The following is a 22967-nucleotide window of genomic DNA, read 5'->3' as shown; positions in this document are numbered from 1 at the left end:
CTGTTTTCCATCCTTGCTCGTATGAAGGCGTAAAAACCTATTTAGGCAAGTACTTCTCTGACAGTAGATGTGTAACAGCCTAATGTAACATTGTATGGAAATACAAGATAACACTGATGCAGACATGTTTTACACATTTAACAAGGTGCTTTATTAATGCAACAGTGTTAGTCAGTTTTTCAATGTTCTTCATCAGCCGGGTCAATCTGTCCATGAACTCCTTGTCGGCTGCCGCCGTATGCTCCAGTATTTGTTTTTTTTAGTCTTAAGTTCTCCTGCGCGAGAGCCAACAGCTGTCCGTCGTTTTTTACAGCGAGATTCAACACCAAACATGTCATTTGTTTTCGGTAGATGTGTCCTGCACATGCACAGCAGGAGGAAATTCGCTGAAATCTCCATTTCAGGGTGGATAGAGATATTTTCAAAAACGCATAGTGTGGACGCCTATCATTTTTACACGAAACCAGCGTTTCAAAATTATCCGGTCTAGTGTGGATGTAGCCTCAGTACTGGAATGTAATGCCAAACTACCGCTTCTGTTAATTAAATAAACGATGGTAATCACAATCGTTTACACCTCTTTCATCAGAGACCTTTTTTAAGAATTAATTTTTGCTATCCAGTGCCCCTGGCATTACCAGAGTTTATTACTTGTTAAGATGGATTGAACCACTTTCTTCAATGATGAAGGTACTCAAGGTTGTTCGGTAGGAGTTCTAAGATTTATACCTAGCAAAGTAGGAATGGCTATAACTTCACTGGTCAGAATATTGTGTGATATGGAGAGGACATGTAGATGGTAGTGCCATTCTCATGAACTTGCTGTCTATCCTCCTAGATTGAGGTATTCCAGGTGCAGTCTCAATATCTATGTTAGTAAGAGGTCTTTATTTGTGGGCTCAAATTCTCTTTTAGTAAAGGCTGACATACCATTTGTCTCCCTAATTGCTTGATGCAGCAGCATGTGTACAAGGATAGACAAATTCCTCACTCTGTCAGCATTGTGCATAGAAGTGGATCATCTCATATTTTCCCACATATTCTATCTGCTATGTTCTAGCTCATTGACTTGCCTATATTCCCCTTGGGGCCTCTTACACCCCCCTGCTTCCTGCTTTCAGTTTTATTTAGTTGGGTATCATCAGCGAACTTGGAAATATAACATTTGGTTCCCATCAACCAAATAGTTGGAGCCTGTGCACTGATCACTAATGTATCCTACATTAGTCTGCCAACATGAAAAAGATCCATTTATTCCCACTCTTGTTTTTAATTAATTTTCAGTCCCTTCCAGTATGTTACCCCCAGTTCCACATGAAACCTGAAAATTTAAGTACACCACATATACTAGTTCCCCATTAGCTGTTCTACCAGTCACACACTCAAAAAACTCCATAGACTAATCAAACTTGATTTCCCTTTCTTAAATTTAATCTTTTCCAGGTGGTCCGTTATTATATTTTTATATAAATTTAACACTTTATGTCAATATGTCAGTAGTTGTTTTCAATAGTGGGCTCGTCTTTGCTGCTTTCCAAACCACAGGGAGCATTCCAGAGCCTCTAGAATTTTGAAAGATGACTTCTCTATAAGCCATCTTTTATCAAGACAGTATTTAATTTCCCCACTTTATTCTCCATTATAAATTTGCCTATTTGTAAGAGTTATATATTGACCTTTGAGTCTCTTCCCTTTTTACATATCAGAAGCCATAATCCATTTTGTCCTTCTCACCAATTTACTCTCGTTCTGACTTCCTCCTTTATAGATATTGTAGTCCTAAAGTGCTTTCTGTCCTCATGCTTCTTATAACATTATATGCGTTATTAGAGTTAATTCAAACTTTTGAGTCAATACAAACTTTAGTTTCTTCTGTCAGCTTCAGACTAATCAAATGCTGTGCTTTTTTGTGCATTAGGATTTTTTTTTTTTGCAAATTGTGTTATTTCTTAAATGCCAATAATTTAATTCCTTATTTGGTAATTCTTTACAATTTTTCAATCAATTGTGCCCAAGTTGCCCTAAGTATCTTCATAGTTCAGAAGCCAGATTCTCGCTTTGAATTGAAGTTCATCAGTTTAACTCAGTAAAATTCTAAAATATTATGACAGATCTCTCCAAATGTCAGTTTATAATAAACACACTCAGTGGACCAAAAGTAAAATTTAAATATTGTTTGAAACAATCTTACAGGGAAAAAAGAAAAAGAATAAAATAAAAAAGATATGCCAGTTGCCTGTTCCTACAATAAGACAATTTCGTAGAAAACACTCAGAGGTAAAGTATTAGCAGTGATCCAGACTATTCAGAAAACAATATACAATATATTTTATGTTCAAAACAGGTTGTTCTTTCAAATTTCCTCTAGAGGGAAATGTTTCCCACTTTCCAAGTGGAGAAGCTGAATTTATTTTCCCCTTTCCTCTAACAGCTTCAGCTTTATTGCAGTTCATTTATATACAGTGGCATGCAAAAGTTTGGGCACCCCTGGTCAAAATTTCTGTTACTGTGAATAGCTAAGTGAGTAGAAGATGAACTGATCTCCAAAAGTCATAAAGTTAAAGATGAAACATTCTTTTCAACATTTTAAGCAAGATTAGTGTATTATTTTTGTTTTGTCCAATTTTAGAGTGGGGGAAAAAAGGAAAGAAGCACCATGCAAAAGTTAGGGCACCCCAAGAGATTTGAGCTCTCAGATAACTTTTACCAAAGTCTTAGACCTTAATTAGCTTGTTAAGGCTATGGCTTGTTCACAGTCATTGTTAGGAAAGGCCAGTGATGCAAATCTCAAAGCTTTATTAATACCCTGACTCCTCAACCCTTGTCCCAACAATCAGCAGCCATGGCTCCTCTAAGCAGCTGCTTAGCACTCTGAAAATTAAAATAAATGATGCCCACAAAGCAGGAGAAAGCTATAAGAAGATAGCAAAGCGTTTTCAGGTAGCCATTTCCTCAGTTCGTAATGTAATTAAGAAATGGCAGTTAACAGGAATGGTGGAGGTCAAGCTGAGGTCTGGAAGACCATGAAAACTTTCTGAGAGAACTGCCCATAGGACTGCTAGAAAGGCAAATCAAAACCCCCGTTTGACTGCAAAAGACCTTCAGGAAGATTTAGCAGACTCTGGAGTGGTGGTGCACTGTTCTATTGTATAGCAACACCTGCACAAATATGACCTTCATGGAAGAGTCATCAGAAGAAAACCTTTCCTGCATCCTTAATGCACCATCAATAACTCTCTCTGAGACGTAAAGGCGAGATATCGGCTTTTATTGACTGGAAGAAGGAACAAGCAGTGGTTGACCACCATACTACATCCTGGAGACTGAGAGGCCGGGCTCAGGCCTCAATCGCCTTTATACCGGGGTCTGTGTGAGGAGCCACAGGAGCAGTCAGCAGGGGGCGTGTCCAGACAGGTATATGTAGTTCACCAGAATCCTCACCACAAAACTCAGCATCAGAAGTTTGCAAAGGGACATCTAAACAAGCCTGATGCATTTTGGAAACAAGTCCTGTGGACTGATGAAGTTAAAATAGAACTTTTTGGCTGCAATGAGCAAAGGTATGTTTGGAGAAAAAAGGGTGCAGAATTTCATGAAAAGAACACCTCTCCAATGTTAAGCACAGGCGTGGATCAATCGTACTTTGGGCTTGTATTGCAGCCAGTGGCATGGGGAATATTTTGCTGGTAGAGGGAAGAATGATTTCAATTAAATAGCAGCAAATTCTGGAAGCAAACATCACTCCATCAGTAAAAAAAAGCTGAAGATGAAAAGAGGATGGCTTCTACAACAGGGTAATGATCTTAAACACACCTCAAAATCCAAAATGGACTACCTCAAGAGGCGTAGGGTGAAGGTTTTGCCAAGGCCCTCACAGTCCCCCGAACTAAACATCAAAAATGTGTGGATAGACCTCAAAAGAGCAGTGTATGCCAGACAACCCAAAAATCTCACAGAACTAGAAGCCTTTTACAAGGAAGAATGGGCAAAAATTCACCAAACAGGAATTGAAAGACTTAGCTGGCTACAGAAAGCATTTACAAGCTGTGATACTTGCCAAGGGGGTGTTACTAAGCACTGATCATGCAGGGTTCCCAAACTTTTGCTTCAGACCCTTTTCCTTTTTTGTTATTTTGCAACAATAAAAGATGGAAATAAAAAAGTAATCTTGCTTAAAATATTAAAGAAATGTGTCATCTTAACTTTATGCCTTTTGGAAATCAGGTCATTTTTTATTCACTTAGCTATTCACAGTAACAGAAATTTTGACCAGGGGTGCTCAAACTTTTGCATGCCACTGTATGCCTGCTGAAAGCAGGTAAAATGTGGCCAGGACTGGAGTGGCAATGCAGCAGCTATTTCGTACTCGTTGGTTCTATGCTTGTGTTTTACACCGTGATTACACACATAGCCACCAGTGCAGTAGCTGTTCATAGAGTCGTAAAGCACTACAGCACCAAAATAGGCCCTACAGACCATCAAGTCAGTGCTGAACTATTTTTCTGCCTATTCCCATCAACCCACACAAGGACTATGGTCCTGTATAGCCTCTTCTCCATGCACTTATTCAATACAAAATTCAACCTGCATACTTCAGTTATGACCTTTAATTCTACTCTCACCCAACCTGAGTTGAAATAGTCTGCTTACATTTACCCTATCTATACCCCTCATAGAGTTGTATACTTCTATCAAATCTCCTCTCATTCTCCTACAATCCAGGGAATAATGTTCTAACCTATTCAACCTTTCCCTACAAATCAGGTTTCAGGACCTGGTAACATCCTTATAAGTTTTCTCTCGTGTTCTTCCAATCTTACTGATACCTTTCCTATAGATAGGTGACCAGAACTTCACACAATACTCCAAATTCATATAACATAACATTGCAATTCCTATATTTGGTACTCTGCTTTACGAAGGCCAATGTACAGGTTTCCCCCGCAATGCGAAGGTAGAGCGTTCCTATGAAACCGTTTGTAAACCGAAATATCATAAAGCGAAGAAACAATTACCATTCATTTATATGGGAAACATTTTTGAGCATTCCCTGACTCAGAAAATAACCTAAAAAATCAAACCAAGTAACACATAAAGCCTAAAATAACACTAACATATAGTAAAAGCAGGGATGATATGATAAATATACACCCTGTATAAAGTAGAACTATTCTAGGTACGGTGTAGTTTCACTTATCAAAATTGAGAAGACAGTGAGCCAAAATTGATTTGGAGAAAAAAAATTGGTATGTACACGCATGTGCACCTACATGCCTATGCATGTACACACATACCTACACACGTGTACGCACGTACACGCATGTGCAAACAACTGCCCACACAAGGTTTCACTGTCATTGTTGTCTTTCTTGGGGTAAACACACATATAAAGTGGGTGCCTTTTTTTTGTAAAAGCAAAGATCCTCTTTGGTTAGCAAAAACAGGTACTAATGTAGGTCTTTCGTAACAGCGAGTTGTCGTAAAGCGAGCGTTTGAAAAACAGGGAACACCTGTAGCTAAAGCTCTCTTTATAACCCTATCTACTTGTGACACAATTTTCAAGGAATTGTAGACTTCTATCCCCACATAGCTGTATATCAGTGTTACGACATGATTGGTCTGTCAACATGTGCAATGTTCAAGACTAGAATTGAATATGAAGCTGTATTTGGACTCTGGGTCAGATGGTAGCAATGTGTGTCTGGTTTCTCACCTGCTATAAGCTGGGCCCTGTTGCTGCTTCCATAATGGTCTTTCTGGTCACTATGTGGCACAGAGAGATTCAGCATGGACAATGGTAATGTAATTGACTACAGCTTTTAAGGAGTTGTGGCTTTCCTGGGGACCCCTTAGGAAGTTTCCCTAACAGATACAGGAACTCCTGAAACATAACTAAACAGACAGCTCCATTAGGAAAGGGGAGACATTTCACTGGAGCAATTTAGTATCTACTCAATCATTAAAGTTGGCTACTACAGCCAGAGCCCTTGCTGAAGTACAAACAGGATCTCCTTAATGTAATTCATTATGAAATACGGGGATGCAGCATATACAATTATATATAGTTATCTGGCATACTGAAAGAACATATTTTCCTTGGTACTTGTAAAATATTCACATTTTAAAGTTCCTTTCATTGTTTTCTTATTTTTTCAGCAAATATTTCCTACAGTTCAGAAATCAAAGCAAAATCAGTCACCTGCAAAGCATTTATTGGGATATGTGAAGAAAGGTCATCAGCCTGAAATGCTAATTCAATTAGGTTAATTATTGAGTACTTGATCTTTAATTATTGTTTTTAAGAAAGTGTCTATATGGTGTACTTTCTTAACTAGATTGAATATATTCAAAGCTATCTGCAATGTTTAGTTTGTTGACTAACACATAGATTCTTGAATGTGAGTATCCACTTTTATAACAGCAGTCAAGTCACATTTTATCTTTAAGTTGTTCACCACATTGGTAATCTGGCACCATCTATATCTCTTGGTGGTGCTAGCTGTACACCTTTCTGCAGCATGTTTACAACATGCTGATGGCTTTGATTGTGTATATGAGTCTGACTTTATTCTTTTAGCTGGGTATGAGTAGTAGGTGTCCCTCTTGTAAATCATTGCTCATCGTCTTGCATTATCATAAGAACTGACTTGCCATATATAAGAATGGGGGCCTGGGAAAGAATATCACCAACTCCCAAATTATTCATTATCACATATTGAAAGGATATTGCATATCAGAAAAAAATGTAAGTTACTTCTCTTTCTTACTGTTTGGAGTACAGTGAGCTGGACTGTTTGTGGGTATTCCTTTTTAGATTTTTGATTTCGGCTACTGCCTGCTCTACTTGAATTTCCTTATTGAGTTCTGCTAATGCAGTTTCCATAACCGTTGCCAACTTGATACTAATCTTAAGTCAATGCGGCACTGTTCATATACCATTTCTATAGGTCTGTTGAACCAGAGTGGAACTGATCCAGACATTCCAGAAACAGCCTGAAGGAAGTGATTTGAGGAACTAAACTGAAAGAAATGCTATGGTCAACATAAACACCAAGATGTGGGAAATCTTGAGCAACATACAGAAAATGCTGGAGGAACTCAGCAAGTCAGGCAGCATCTGATGGCAGCAGTTCTGATGAAAGGCCTCTGCCAAACTATTGACTATTTATAGATGCTGCCTGTTTGCTGAGTTCTTCCAAAATTTTGTGTCTGTTACATATGTGTTTGTTTTTCTAGTTTCCCTGACTTGAATTAGATCAAAGTACTATAATACCTATATTGTATTCAGTGATATCAGATTACATACTGTGCATGAATCTTTGTGTCAAATTGCTTAAGTATGTCATGTACCAGTAAGTAGAACTGGTACTGGAAGTGGTGAGAGGGTTTATTTTTTCACATACATCATAACTTTCAATGTTATGTACAAGATACATGCCTAAGGGTGATGGAATTTGTTACAAACCCATTATTCTGATTATCTGCCTTAGACGGCAGACTCAGATCACTAGTGCAGTTCTCCTTTAAGAAAACAGAAATGGGGATGCTGTGCCAATCTACAAGTTAGATTGAAATAGGCCTTAGAATTCCACTCCTGACTATCCTGCTGATGAATGTACAATCACTGGAAAATAAAATTGAAGACCTCAAAGCAAGATTGCTGTACCAGCGTGACAACAGGGACTGCTGTGTACTGTGCTTCATGGAAACATGGCTATCCCTCGCCAACTCAATAGCTTCTCTGCTATGACAGGATAGATCAGTCTTTTAAAGATAAAGGAGATGGAGTATGCTTTTTGACTAACTCATCGTGGTGCACAAATGTGGCAGTTATGTCTTAATTCTGCTCACCTGATCTAGAATGTCTAGCGATCAAAGTCATCCACTTTATCTGCTGAGGAAGTTTTCTGCCGTCATCCTGGTAGCACTGTGCATTCTATCTCAGGCCAACGTCAGGCAAGCACTGGAGGAGCTAAGCAATGTAATCAGTAGGCATGAAACTGCCGTCCTTATCATTACGGGGGACTTCAATCAGACCAGCTTCAAGAAATCTCTGAACAACTACCACCAACATATTATCTGTGGAAACAGAGGAGCCAACACACTTGACTACTATTATACCACCATCAAGAAAGCTTACTGTGCCATCCCATGCCCGCAGTTTGGAAAGACTGCAGCACCAGTGGTGAGGACATAGAAGATACGGTCAAATGAAACAGAGGAGTGCTTACAGAACTGCTTTGAGTTGATAGACTGGCCAATATTCAAGGATTTATATTTGCATCTGAATGAATGTGCCACAGTTGTCACCAACTTCATCAAAACTTATGTGGATGAGTGTGCGCCTTTGAGAATATACTGGACATAACCAAACCAAAAGCCATAGATGAACCAGGAGATTCATAGTCTACACAGGGCATTCTGTGGCATTCAAGACTGGTTATCCAGAACTGTCCAAGTCCAGTCTATTTTAAGGGTGAGAAAACAATTCCAGTTGAGGTTAGAGGGGGAATCAGGTGCATGTCAGCTTTGGCAGTGTTTGCAGGCCATTACTCCCTACAAAGCAAAACCTAATATGAATGACTGCGATGCTTTACTCCCAGATGAGCTCAATGCTTTTATGTAGGCTTTGAAAGGGAGAATAAAACTTTATCTGTGCTAATCCCTACAGTATCTGGTAACCCTGTGACCTTTGTCTCAGAAGCCAACATCAGAACATCTTCCCAGGCAGTGAACCCTCATAAGGGTTCACTTGATGATGATGTACCCGGCGGGTCACTGAAAATTGTTCCAAGAAACTGGAGGGAGTGTTCAAGGACATCTTCAATATTTCACTGCCAGTTGGAAGCTTCAACCTGCCTAAAAGGGCGACAATTATACCAGTGTCCCAGAAGAGCAATATGAGCTGCCTCAACAATTATTGCCCAGTGGTGCTCACATCCACTGTGAAATGCTTTGAGAGGTTGGCCAGAATCAACTCCTGCCTAAGCAAGGACCTGGAGCTGTAAAATTTGCACATATCCACAATAGATTTACAGCAGATGCAATTTCTTTGGCTCTTCATTTGGCATTGGATCACCTGTTGTTTATTGACTAAAGTTCAGTGTTCAAACAATCATTCCCTAAATTCTAATTAACTGTCTCCAAAACCTGGGTCTCTTTACCTCTCTCTAACTGAATCCTTAACTTTCTCACTGGGAGACCACAGTCTGTGCAAAATAACATATCCTCCTTGCTGACAATCAACACTGGTGTACCTCAAAGATGTGTGCTTAGCTGACTGCTCTTTTTCCTCAACAGCCATGACTGTGTAGCTAGGCACAGCTTAAATACTATCTATAAATTTGCACAACTATTGTTGGCAGAATTTCTGATGGAGATGTGGAGACGTACAGGAGCGTGATAGTTCAGCTGATTGAGTGGTGTCACAAAAACAACCTTGCACTCAATGCCAGTAAGACAAAGGAATTGATTGTGGACTTCAGGAAGGGGAAAGCAAGGGAACGCACACTAGAACTCCTAAAGAGATCATAAGTAAACACTTTCAAGTCTGGATATCAACATCTCTATGGATCAATCTTGGGCACAACGTATTGATGCAATTACAAAGGAGGCTTGAGCACCTATGTTTTAGGAGTTTGAGGAGAATTGGAATATCACTTGCAAATTTCTATAGATGTACTGTGAAGGGTATTTTAATTGGTTGCATCACCACATGGTATGCAGGGCCCACTGTACAAAATCAGAAGAAGCTACATCATGGGCACTAGTCTCCATAGCATCCACAACTCCTTCAAAAGTTGATGCCTCAAAATGGTGGCATCCATCGTTAAGGACCCCCATCATCCAGGTCATGTCCTCTTCTTGTTGCTATCATCAAGGAGGAGGAACAGGAGCCTGAAGACACACTCAACATTTCAGGAACAGCTTCTTCCCCTCCACCATCAGGTTTCTGAATGGACAATGAAGTCATGACCAATATCTCATTATTTTTTCCCTCTCTTTTTGGACTACAGTCAGCCCTTCTTATCCACGAGGGATTGGTTCTGGGACCCCTTGCGGATACCAAAAAATGCAGATGCTCAAGTCCCTTATTTCACCTGTTTTAGTTTGGTGGACTTTAGGACCCAGCGGAACCCCGGACCTAACTTAACCTATCTCAGTGCGGCAGTCTTTAGGACCTGGCGGAGCTCTGAATTCGCAGAATTTCTGTTCATGAAAATAATCACGATCACGATTGAAAATAAAGTGGAAATAATAAAGCGATCGGAACGAAGTGAAACACCATCAGTCATCGGAAAAGCATTAGGCTACGGTCGGTTAACGATTGGAACAATTTTAAAGGATAAAGTGAAAAAGGCCCTGCCCCGATGAAAGCTACAATTATTACTAAGCAACGCAGTGGTTTAATTACTGAAATACATACATATCTTAAGTGTTTTATGTGCCTAGAAAGGTAAAATATATACTACTTTCTAAGACAAATGTTTGACTAATTGATACTAAATAATACTGGATGTAATTGTTCTGACTTACTTAGTAAGAGAACCTCTGATTTTTTTTCGATTCCGACCCACGATAACCTACGCACATCCTCCCGTATACTTTAAATCATCTCTAGATTACTTAATAATACCTAATACAATGTAAATGCTATGTAAGTAGTTGTTATACTGCACTGTTTAGGGAATAATGACAAGAAAAAAGTTTGTATATGCTTGAACAAGAGGTGCTGGAAGAGCACTTCAGGGTTTTCTCAATTTACGGTTGGTTGAATTCGCGCATGCGGAACTCGCAGATAAGGAGAGCCGACTATACTTACTTATTTTTCTAAATACATTGATATTTATAATCTTATTATTATGTATTACATGTACTACTGCTTCAAAACAACAAATTTCGTGGCATATGTCAGTGATATTGAACCTGATACTGATTCTGATATTAATGAGACAATAGTAAATATATATCAGGAGAAATTAGATGGTTGTATTCAACATGTACAGATGAAACAAAATGGTTCCTGCAAATAGAATCATTTCAACAACATACACAAACTGCTGGAGGAACACAGTAGGCCAGGCAGCATCTATGGAAAAAAGTACAGTTGATGTTTGGGCCGAAACCCTTTGGCGGGACTGGAGAAAAAAAGCTGAGGAGTAGATTTGCAAGGTGAGGGGAGGGGAGAGAGAAACGCCAGGCGATAGGTGAAACTTGGAGGGGGAGGGATGAAGCAAAGAGCTAGAAAGTTGATTGGTGAAAGAAACAGAGGCTATGGAAGAAAGACATGGGGGGAGGAGCACAACCAGGAGGCGATGGGCTGGCAAGGAGATAACATGAGGGAGGGACAAGAGTATGGGAAATGGTGAAGTTAGGGTGGGGGGGCATTACTGGAAGTTTGAGTAATTGTCGTTATCAGGTTGGAGGCTACCCAAACGGAACATAAGGTGTTGTTCCTCCAACCTAAGTGTGGCCTTATCCCAACAGTGGAAGAGGCCATGGATGGACATATCAGAATGGGAAGTAGAATTAAAGTGGGTGGCCACTGGGAGATCCCACTTGTTCTGGTGGATGGAGCATTGAGGCTTGGCGAAGCGGTCTCCCAATCTACGTTAGGTCTCACCGATATGCAGGAGGCCATTCCGGGAGCACCCAATACAGTATATGACCCTAGCAACTCACAGGTGAAGTATCACCTCACCTGGAAGGGCTGTTTGGGGCTCTGAATGATAGTGAGGGAGGAGATGTAGGGGCAGATGTGGCACTTGTTATGCTTGCAAGGATAAATGCCAGGACAGAGATCAGTGGAGAGGGGCAAATGGACAAGGGAGTCGTATAGGGAGAGATCCCTGTGGAAAGCAGAAGATGGAGGGGAGGAAAAGATGTGTTTGGATGTGCTGGATGCGGAGGCTGGTGGGGTGGTAGGTGAGGACAAGAGGAACCCTAATACTGGTCGCATGGGGGTAAGAGCAGACGTGCATGAAATGGAAGAGATGCTGCCTGGCCTGCTGAATTCCTCCAGCATTTCGTATGTGTTACTCGGATTTCCAGCATCTGCAGATTTTCTCGTTTGTGGTTTGAATAGAATCATTTCAACTAGTTTGATCAGCATTAAATCAGCTTGTGCTTTATAAGTAAATGGCACTTCATGATGAGGTTGAACACAAATGATTAAAGTCTAGGGTTTTGCATTTTTTAATACATTTCACCATCTGAAAGGACTTTCTGATGTGTGCTTTTAGAATGAAAGTGAATCTTATGGTCTTCAAATGTAAGTTGCTAATAAATATGACAAAAAAAGATACCACTTTCTCCAATGTTCTTCATGTTAGTTCTGAAGTAAGTTTGTCTACACTGTGATTATTAAACTTTGAGTACAGAATGCTGTTTATAACTGAGTGTTTTTTAGAATAGTTCCTTCAATTTTTTAATGGTAGATAGCTGAAGTATTTATGAGGCTAAATGTGTTCAATCTGTTTATTCTATGTTGCTGAATCATATTTAATGTGTTTATTCTGACTACTCTGGTTATTTTAAATGAGAAACTTAAACACAATATTTGATTTAACAAGTTTATATTCACAGCATGAAGTTCTGTGTGCCATAAGTGTACTTTAGAAATATGGACACTGAGGTTAGTCAGGTCTGCATCATTTTTTAAATTCTGCCATTTTAATGAATGGGTAAATGGAAAATCCTAACTCCTTTCCATTACATCATTAACAGGTATACCTAATGGGAAACTACATGCACAAAGTACTTATTAGTATTTAATCTTACTTAGATTTGACAAAGAAACTAAAAGTAAGAATGCATTTGCTATTTTGAAATGTATTATTTTTGTTGCAGTGATGCCTTTGATTTTGAATATGGTTTGATAATTCTGAGGATTAGCCAAGGACTTGATATATCTCAAATACTTCAAATCCAAGGTAGGATTGTGTAGCAGCAATAATCTCAATAAAGCAAATGTACATGTGCAAATCTGAAATGTGAGTAAAAAGCTGCCTGGTAGAAACAAATACTGAAATGATCACTTTCTCAGGAGAGTTAATGTTTCAGTTGTTGTGTACAATATACAAGAGTTTATCAGTCAGTTGAAATTATTTTTATAGAATTGAGTCGGTGGTGAGAAATCAAGGTAGCAAACAAAATCTGGAGGAACAGCAGGTCAGGCAGCATCTATGGAGAGGAAAATAAGGTTGATGTTTCTGGCCGAGGCCCTTCATCAGGAAAAATCAAGATTGAATTATTTGTATTAAATATATTGGAGGATGTTCAGAGAATGTCATCACGCTATAGGAAGGTGGAAATGATGTGGAGTGTACCATATAGCCTACTGTATATTATGGGACTACTTTATGTTGGAGTAACACGTATTCAGAATGCGCTATTAGGCACATATTAATCTGTATATATGTGTGCTCAGAGGTTAACTTTCTATTACTTTTATATGGAAATCTGTATTAAAACAACCAAGTTTTTTGGCAGACATTACTCAGAGGGGCAGGGATGACCCCCCCCCCCAGAGACTTGAGTTATAATTATTATTATATTTCTTTGTCATAACTTGATATTATTAAGTTACTAAGTAAACAATTGGTAAGCATTGTATGTTTAGGGTAAACATATTTGTTTAGCATAGTGCCCCCAGTGCAAAAAACAAAACAATTGATACACTTAAAAGGGGAGGAGTGTACTATATAGCCCACTGTATATTATGGGACTACTTTATGTCAGAGTCACACGCATTGAGCATGCACTATTAGGCACATACTGATCTATATATATGTGTGTTCAGTTCGGGTTTTGTAAGTAAAAAGCCTTGTTAACTTAGCTCCAGTCTCTAGCGTTTTTATTTATAGTTTTGCTGTGTAACCCGACCACGTAAACAACATGGAGGAAACTCATCAGGATGTTGCCTTAGGATGGAGCATTTCAGTTATGAGAAGAGATCAGATAGGCTGTATTTGTTTTCCTTGTGGGGAGGGGAGACCTCAGAATTCTTTTCCCGTAATGATGTTATCTAGAGACTTGATGATATATGCTTAAGGTAAAGAGCAAGAAGATTAAAGGGGATAGGGTATAGAGTCATAGTCCTTCAGTCCAACTAACCCTGCGAGCTATGATGTCTCTGTTAAATCCACTTGCTTGCATTAGGTCTGTACCATTATGCTTCCCTATCCAAGTACCTGTCCAAATGGCTTTTCAATGTTATAATTGTATCTGTCTTTATCTCCTCTAATAGCTCGTTCTGTATAACCACCATGCTGTGTGAGAAACCTCCCCTCAGGTCTCATCTCACTTTAAAACTATACCTTCTATTTTAAACCCTCCTACCCTAGGGAATAAAATTACTATCTACCTTATCTATGTTCTTCTTAATCTTATAAATCTCTGAGGTCACTACTCAGCTTCCTATACTCCAGCAAGAACAAATCCAGCCCATCCAACTTCTTGTAATATGCTGGTGGATCTCTCCTGCATTCTTTGTAATGCTTTAACGTTAATTAACTCCTAAAATGTAGAAGAAAACAACTGCCAGGTGCAAATCTCAGTTCAAAATCAAATGACCATTCTTGACACTCACCTTTGAATTGTCGCTTGACTTTTGGGCATGCAGAATGTGAAGTTCCTTTTATGTGTGATCCTCTTAAACAGTCACTGTTGGTTTATATCTTGGAAATAAGAGTGATTTCATATTCATTTACTCAGTGTATGTTTTGGAGCAGCCATTCATCATTTGAATTTGGGTCAAGAAGAGTAAATAATACCGAAATTTTAAAAGCCAAAACCTTGGTGGATTTTTAGTGTCAATCTTTCATCTCATTGTAATAAATGTCATTGTTTTGAGGATATTTATATAGAAATATGTTAGAGCTGTGCAGCATGGATCTAATTGGTTCTGAGGAAGGCTTTTTGAGTTGAAACATTAACTGTTTCTCTTTCAAAGATGCTACCTGACCTGTTGAATGTTGCTAACATTCTCTTTTATTTAAGATCCATTCGTAGTTATAAAGTTGGAAAATTTTAAAGCCAATCATTGGATCATTGGAGTAAAATGGTTAAAATAGTAGAAGTCCTCAAAATGTTTTATTTGAAAGGCTATTATTGAAAGTTTCAAGTCAATTAAATAATAATGGATGTAAATATTAAGCCCAGTTATCTACAAGAGTTGGGGGTATAAACTTCTCACAGATAATTTGAAAAATGCAGATACCACTCGGGTTCTATCCTTTGTACAAATGCATTTATGCCCTACAATGTTCTATTCATTAATAAAAATTAATATGCATTAAATGCACTAAAATATTTAAATACTTAAAAGAAAATTATACCAGTCACTGACTATTTCAAATGAATGTATCAATACAAGCAGTTTTGTATGTATTGCTCTGGGTTTTCAGCATGTGCAGAATTTCTTGTGTTTAATATAAGCAGTGATTGGTTTTGAAATTACAAGGTGAAGCGGTGTAAAATAATGCACTGTAGGGAGTTATTTGACCCAAACTGATCACTGTATTTTTACAGACATGATTGGTTCTGAATGTGCAAGCATATGTAGATGATTGGAAAAAAGCTCCAGATAGCATGAGGCTAACCTCAAGTATTTGGGCCTGTGCATAGCAATGAAAATAGAGTATAATAAAGTAAGCATAAAAATTGGCTTGGTTGAATAGTGAAAGCATGAATAGAAAAATTAGTTGAATTAATCATAATTCAAGAAATGTAAGCACTTATATAAAATATAATGACTACAAAGGTAACCGAGGCAGGTGGGAATGGTAGATTTTATTGCAGTGTTTCACTAAGCAGTCAGACAAGATTGTCTCCCCATTTGACCGTGCTAATCTTGTCCTAGCTCTAAAGGTCATGACTGATGCCTTTCCTGGCTGCTTCATGCATATGTTCTAGCATTTTTGTGCAACTCTGTACTAAAGTGTACTACCTGTTCCATGACAAACTACTTGCTCTAAAACTGCCTGTGGAAGGTGGGATTAGACTAAGATTAAAGCAGTGATAACTGCAAGTACTGTATTTTTATTCTGCCCTGCTTTCATTTCTTCCAAGTAAAATAATTCCAAGATAAACCACAACATTTTTTTGGGAATCCTTTAAGTAAATTGATATTTAAGTTATCTGTAAATGTTAGTACATTTACTTTCTTAAATTCAATGGTTGGAAGTTTTTGCATTTTCAGTGCAGTGCAATTTTTTTCATAGTGCCACAGCTCATCGGTCAATGATTTATGGAGCACACTGAGTTACTATTTACTATTGAGTCAACAACATTTTTATAAAACTCTTTTCAGTCTCTAACTGATAATATTGTTTCAAGAATGAACTGATACGATGGCTCACAGAATCTGTTCTTCCAAACAGTATGATAATAGAAAGGTGGTCTCCTATACTACTCAAATCAACATTGATACTGTTGTAGAATGATATAATCATTAAGTTTAATGCAGAAATCTCTGAGATTAAGGAGATTTTTTCACAGATGCTTTTCGGGGATGACCATTATTTATCAAAAGCAAAAGTATGATAACTGCATTTCCCCAGTCATCAGTCAGTCTTTGATCACTGTTACTGAAGCAGACAACCAAATTTTCAGCCTTTGTTTTGCAACTGGTATGCTTTAACTGAAAGCAAACAAAAATAACATAATTTGCCCCAATAATATATCAATAAAGTTCAGTAATCAATTTCAGGTCAGTGTCCAGCCTCCTCTATGCTTAAGTGAGTAGGCCCCTTTCTTTAAATCACTGATGTGTGGTGGAATGAAATCTTTGGTTTTTTGTGAGGAAGTACCAAAGATTGTAGGTAGTTCATCATGAGGAGTAAGTGACAGGATTTAAAATCTATATGCTGTTCCTTGCAAGTAAGGATTCTGTGTTCATCAGTTTTTTCTAATGTAGGCCTATTAGCCAGTAAAAATGTAGTTCTTCTGTCGTCAGATACAACTGGCTCCAATATATTACATGACCTCAAGTGTTGCCATTCTTTGAGTGTACTTAACTTCCATTGGCAGTCATAGAACAGAGTCTTGTTATACTTCTAATTAGTACATTGGCAGATATTCAGCTGAACATTTACAAAATTATTTAAAAAATGGTGCAATGCATAATCTGGTCAGTAGAAGTATAGTAGAATGCTTCAGTGTACTTGTGCTTCATTGTGATGTCTAAAGAAAATGGAGCTGAAATTCTGATTCTATAGGGGAAAGTTCCATATCATTATTTAAAATACCCATATGACAGTTGGCTGCAATGAGAGAAGGACAAAACTGCTCTTGTGAATCTTCTGGCAAAAACAGCAAGAGTGTCAGAACTTAGTTACCAGACCATTAATATCTGGCATGGGCTTTGTCATTTCACTCTATTGTCTGAAGACCATCCTGACTTGGGAAGAAATTTAAATAACATGGTCCTTGTCAAGAACATTCACTTATAATGTAGAAATATTTATGTAACAGTTAAAATGTTCTATATAAAAGTACATTGCTTCTGATTTTATATGGTTGTCCAAAATCTTTGTGTGCTCTGGTGTCAATAGTTTTTTTCTTGTGTTTATAGAAGAATTACAAAGAAAAGAGCAAGAAAAACTAGCATTGGAATCTGCTAAGAGAGAGGAACAAGAGGATGGAAAACGAGGAATCCGTTCACTGAAGTTCTTGAACAGAGCTGTGAAACAAAATGCAAATACTTCATTAGCAGTGAATACTCAGAAGAGTAAGGCCTGTCTGTGTGCACTAAAAATGATCATCTGTATCATAGTTGGTGGAGGTTGTTGAAATATTAGCCATGATTCCAATTTTCTACCATAATTCCAGTAGGTGACAAGTGAAACTCCTGGAGAAATTGTTGAGTATAGGTGTCAGTCATTCTGAGGATTTCATCAGCCACTTGCTGTGAGAGGCTGAACGATTCTCAACAAATTTCAGAAACTTTGTAAAGTCAAATAGATTTTCCCATGGATCATACATTTTGGAACCAATTTTCACAAAGAGCAGAATTGTTGAATGTATTTTGTTTAAAGAAAGCCAAGAAGGTGAGAGATTGCTGTGGGTAGGCAGGAATAGAGTTGGTTACTTTCAGATCAACCAATCAACCACTAATTTATTAAATGGCAAAGGAGGTTCAAGGGGCCAGGTAGTCTGCTCTTAATATATATATGATCATTGACTTGCTGCACATGGTGAATGAAAACTAGCATAGGCAACAGATAAGGTAGGATTGGAGAGTGGAATAGTGCTCAGCTAAGGTAATAGATAATACAATCTATTTTTAGTTGAAAGTTATGGTTCCTCTTAAGTTTGATATTATTTAATTAATGTTTAAATGGAATGGCAATTTGAGAAGTAAAAGTAAGATAGTAAATGGGAATCTGTAAGACAGATAAAGCACACATTTTTTGCTAGAACAGAAATCCAAATAAAAGAATGTAATAAATGAAGTCAGAAAGCAATTTCCATCACTGAATAGGAGGGGGAGTTATTATCAAGAGGCTTTAGACATTTTCAGGATTGAAAATTATTTTGATAAGGTAATGTTCAGAGTAAACAAGGGGTGCAATCCAAATTTAGATCTATAGTATGGTTATGGATGTATCAAAACTTTTAAACCAGTAAAGTATTACACCATGGGGTTAAAGAACTATAATTTGACATCCAAGATAAGAATTATTGCAATAGAAACTATTTGGAGCTAGTAACAGACAAGTGATAATCAAAAGTAAAATATTTAATTGTTGGAAAGAAAATTAACCACAGTCGGTCAACAAATACAATATTTTCAGGATATGTGATATTTGGTCACTGTGACATGACTATTTATTACATGGTTTGTGATTTTATACAACACTCTTAACAATCTATCTGGGCTATGAAATGCAGGAACTGCAACGCTGCCAAATCAATAAGCGAACAACTCCAGGTGAGGGAATATGGGATAAACCTTTTCAGGCACCATGCTGTTGAAGGTATCCTTGCAACACCAAGATAAGAGATGGCATTTAGAAATAGTTAGGCATTTAGAAATAAAAATAGTTTTTCTTCCCCCTATTTCTTGGGTAAACTTAACAAATCAGGTCAACAGAATTGCTTGGACCTTAATTTTACAACTTCAGTTGAGACTTAAATTACAGTGATGATCTCACTGATTTTAAATCTCAAGCAAATGTCCCTGAAACAATGGAATTGCTTTTTTTTTTAGGCAATTGTAATTGCATTTCTGTTTTTTTTAATCTAGCTTTTAAAGAGAAAACATACAAAGTCAGGAATTAAATTAGCACATTATGATTTCTACCAGTAGCAGAACTATATGCCGTTTGGAACCAAAAGAAATGTACAAAATGTTTTTTCCCTTTTCCCAAACTAAAACATGACCATAGATTTAGAATGGTGGACATTTTCTTGTGGCTTAAGATAACTTAATTGCATTCCAGTTTTATAGATTTTGAGGTAGTTGAAGAGACCAGTGTTGGATACCTAACCTATGATGTTACAGGAAATCCTGAATGCCCTTTTAATATTTTGATTGTTATGGACCAGAGATTCTCCAAAAGATAAGGATGTTGCACATTTTCATGGCGGTGTTGAAAAAATGTTGCAAAATTGTTCTTGTATGAAAGAAGACCCCTTTAGCTATTTGAGTTGCCTTCTGTAGTTGTTCCATGTCTTGGAAGCATGCAGGGATAACTGCTGCTTTGTGAAACATGCATTTTGTGCTGGATTTGAGGGCTTGATTTCAAAATTGTTCCCTTCAGACAGCCAATTGTTGTCCTGGCCTAATGAAGGTAATTTAAGAATTTCAAATGTCAAAGTTTGCCTTCACTGGGATGTAGTTTCTAAAATGTGGAAGCTTGTCTTCCGTATAGTGGTGGAAAATGCTTTTGCGGATTTAAAGCATGTGGTTCATTCTGTTGTACACTTTGAATGAATAAATACCATTCTATAAACCACACCTTGATGACTGAGGTTGGGGTTCCTTTCTTCTGGAATGGAATCAAGAGAGATTGAACAGTTTCTTATTTATTCTGCTGATTAACTCCACTCCAGTAGGAAGCTTGTTAGATGCAAAATTGCAGTAAGATTGAGTGTCATTGACCTCAGTCTGTACTAGAGGAAATCATAGTTGGTGGAGGCTGAATTTGAGTAAAGATTCCAGACAGATGGGTGAGCTTGGCAAGGAGAGAGATTGAGTGGGAATGATCTCTCGGGATGAAAAGTTTAAATAGTGAATCTGCCTTAAGAAAGATGGTAATCTCAGACTGCAGATAGACTACAAATTTTTAACAAAGACTCCTACATCATTTTACAGTCAGTGTTTGAAGGGTTTTTTTGCATAATACAACTTTGTACATATTACATCAATCAAACATTGCATGTTATTTGACATCTCTACTTGCTTACTCATTATACATGTAAATTTGGATCAAATATCCTATGAAGTGGATTGTGATTAGTGGAACTACACATGCTTCATGATTGAGAATTTCATAACATTCTTCCATGATGCAGACTAAAACATTGATGAAGAAATTGTATTCCATTCTGCATTGTTTTCTGATGGCTAATTAACACCTGAAATGTATCACCAATAATAGAGCACAAAGCTTGTGGAGTTGGTCAAAAGTTTGTCAGATGGAAAGAAGGACTGATTATTTTCTTGATAGATGAAGCAAGATTAGGCCTTCCTGCCTTATATTCATTTAGTATAAGATTAAAGGAAGATGGACTATATGCAATCAGATTTAAGGTCTTCAGGAAAAGGTCACCTTGGGCAGAGCTGGGCTATAGCAGTGGAAGTGAAATAATTTCATGGCAAATTTGTGGCTGTCCTGGAAATAAGTATTTATTGATGGTTCCATCTTGTAATTTAATCCAAGTTAAGGTCATGAAAATGAACACTCTGCAAGATGTCACATACTTTCTGGTTGTGGAACCTCATTCATCACAAAGAACCCTTTGTCCACTTTTTAAAAGATGTTTTATATTTGAGTCATTTCCTGCAGTAGTATTGTCACTTTTCCGAACAGTGGAATTATATCTCTTAAGCCAAAAGTTGCAGTCCAGCACTTTTCTGCCTCTAGACATTTAGTGTGTATGATTCATATAACTGTCAAATATCAGAGCCCTATTAAGTTTATTTTTTTCCAAACCATTTTGAAACCAATATTATCAACAAGACCATTTTTGACATAGGTTTAAATTCCAAATGAACAAACTATTTATTTATTGAAAGTGAACGAATAGGACATGGTGAACTTGTATGCTGTTCATTGGCAACTAATACTGGCTGCACAAAAACAATAATTTCTTTGTCATATTCAGGCTTCAAAATCTCTACTGGTTATGCTGCAAATTTCAATCAACGCTTATTGGAAGCTAGTGCGCAATTCAAAAAGAATCAAGAGAAAGGCACAGTAGATGTTTGGTGGTTGTTTGATGACGGAGGTATGAAGCATATCATTTTCCAAAAGAAGTTAACTTCTGTGTATGATTCTAATATATTAGATTTTGTGATTCTGTTCATTTGAATAAAGTTATGTTTTGGTAAAAGGATAGGCTTTCTTAAGATGTCTTTTGTGACATTAAGATCATGAAAGCATTTTATATTTAAAGAAATAATTCCTAATAACATGTAAGAAGTGTCTAGATGAGCACTCAAATCACTTGGGCATAGAATGGGCTATGGATGAAGAGCTGTGAGTTGAGATTAATGGGAGGGTGCTCAATGGTCACATGGATAAGTTGGGCTGTTTGGCCTGTTTCTATACTGTACAATTCTATGGCCCTATAGTCACTTTTATGTTGTGAAAATGTGGCATCCAGTACATAGCAAGTTCCTATGGTCAGGAGTAACAAAACCATATTATACGTTGGTTAAGGGAGGAAAAATTGTTCTGGAGTCCTTGAAAATTTCAACTTTTTTGTAATACCATAGATAATTTAAATCTGCCTGGAAGAGGGCCTACAGAGTATTGATTTAACATACACTGCTAAAGACGGGCTCAACACTATATCAGTCCTGCACTAAAGTGCTATTGTAGATTATGCACTCTTATAGAATGTGGTTCAAATGCATCATCTTTTAATTCATCAGGAATACTAATGCTGAAGATACTTATTTTATGAAACCTGTTCAGTTCCTTAATTTTACTAAGTTGGTATCCAGGAGTTTATAAATAATGAATGTAAATAGTGAAAATATTTTGATAAAAATATTGGAAGTATTTCTGATAATGCTTACAGTTTTAAAGTCAGCTATTAGAGCCTAGGTGTAATTCGAATACACAAAATGATTTTAATCTTTATGAAAGTAAGCATATTACATGAATATTTATACAATCAATCTCAATTATTAATCCCAGTGTCTTTGCTCTGATAGGCTTGACTATTCTTATTCCTTATCTGTTAACAACACGGAAAAAATGGTCTGGTTGCAAATTGCGTATCTTTATCGGAGGGAAGGTGGACAGTATTAATGAAGAGAAACGCGCGTAAGTTTAGTTAAAATTACGAGTTCCAACCTACTTAGATCATGAATTTTGTAATTTTGATTTTAGATCTTCTGCATTTTATATTTTAACATAAGGTTGCTGGTTATGTGCAGAAATGAGCTTTCACTGCTATTCTGAAGCTGACGCCCTTGCCACAAAATGGATTGTTTGAGTAGATGATGTGCTACCACCAGAAACCTGGTCCCAGTGTGCCTCCTTAAGTTATTTACTTTTTCAGCATGCCTTTAGAATTTATTCCCAACTGTTGTTGGTGGCAGTCTTCTCCATCCAAGCTTTTAGCTTGTAAACTACTCCACCCCATCCAAGCAACACACACAAAATGCTGGAGGAACTCAGGAGGTCAAGATGCAGCATCTATGGAAAAAGAATGAACAGTTGATGTTTTGGGCCAAGACCCTTCATCAAGACTGGAAAAAATGATGAGAAGTTAGACCAAGAAGGTGG

At 37.5% G+C, this 22967-nt stretch overlaps 1 protein-coding gene across 3 annotated transcripts in view; it reads left to right on the top strand.

Annotated features, from left to right (window-relative positions):
• slc12a1 (solute carrier family 12 member 1) overlaps nt 1-22967 on the top strand; it is a 157041-nt gene that overhangs the window by 114889 nt on the left and 19185 nt on the right. For all 3 annotated transcript variants that reach the window (XM_059946047.1, XM_059946045.1, XM_059946046.1), the window contains 4 exons: nt 12850-12932; nt 17576-17731; nt 21334-21456; nt 22391-22502. In XM_059946047.1, coding sequence (XP_059802030.1) covers nt 12850-12932; nt 17576-17731; nt 21334-21456; nt 22391-22502 — 474 coding nt within the window. The remainder of the gene's footprint in view (nt 1-12849; nt 12933-17575; nt 17732-21333; nt 21457-22390; nt 22503-22967) is intronic.

This window comes from Hypanus sabinus, chromosome 21 (genome assembly GCF_030144855.1).
Source record: "Hypanus sabinus isolate sHypSab1 chromosome 21, sHypSab1.hap1, whole genome shotgun sequence".
NCBI classification, from domain to species: domain Eukaryota; kingdom Metazoa; phylum Chordata; class Chondrichthyes; order Myliobatiformes; family Dasyatidae; genus Hypanus; species Hypanus sabinus.
This window is presented reverse-complemented; position numbering and strand designations above follow the sequence as displayed.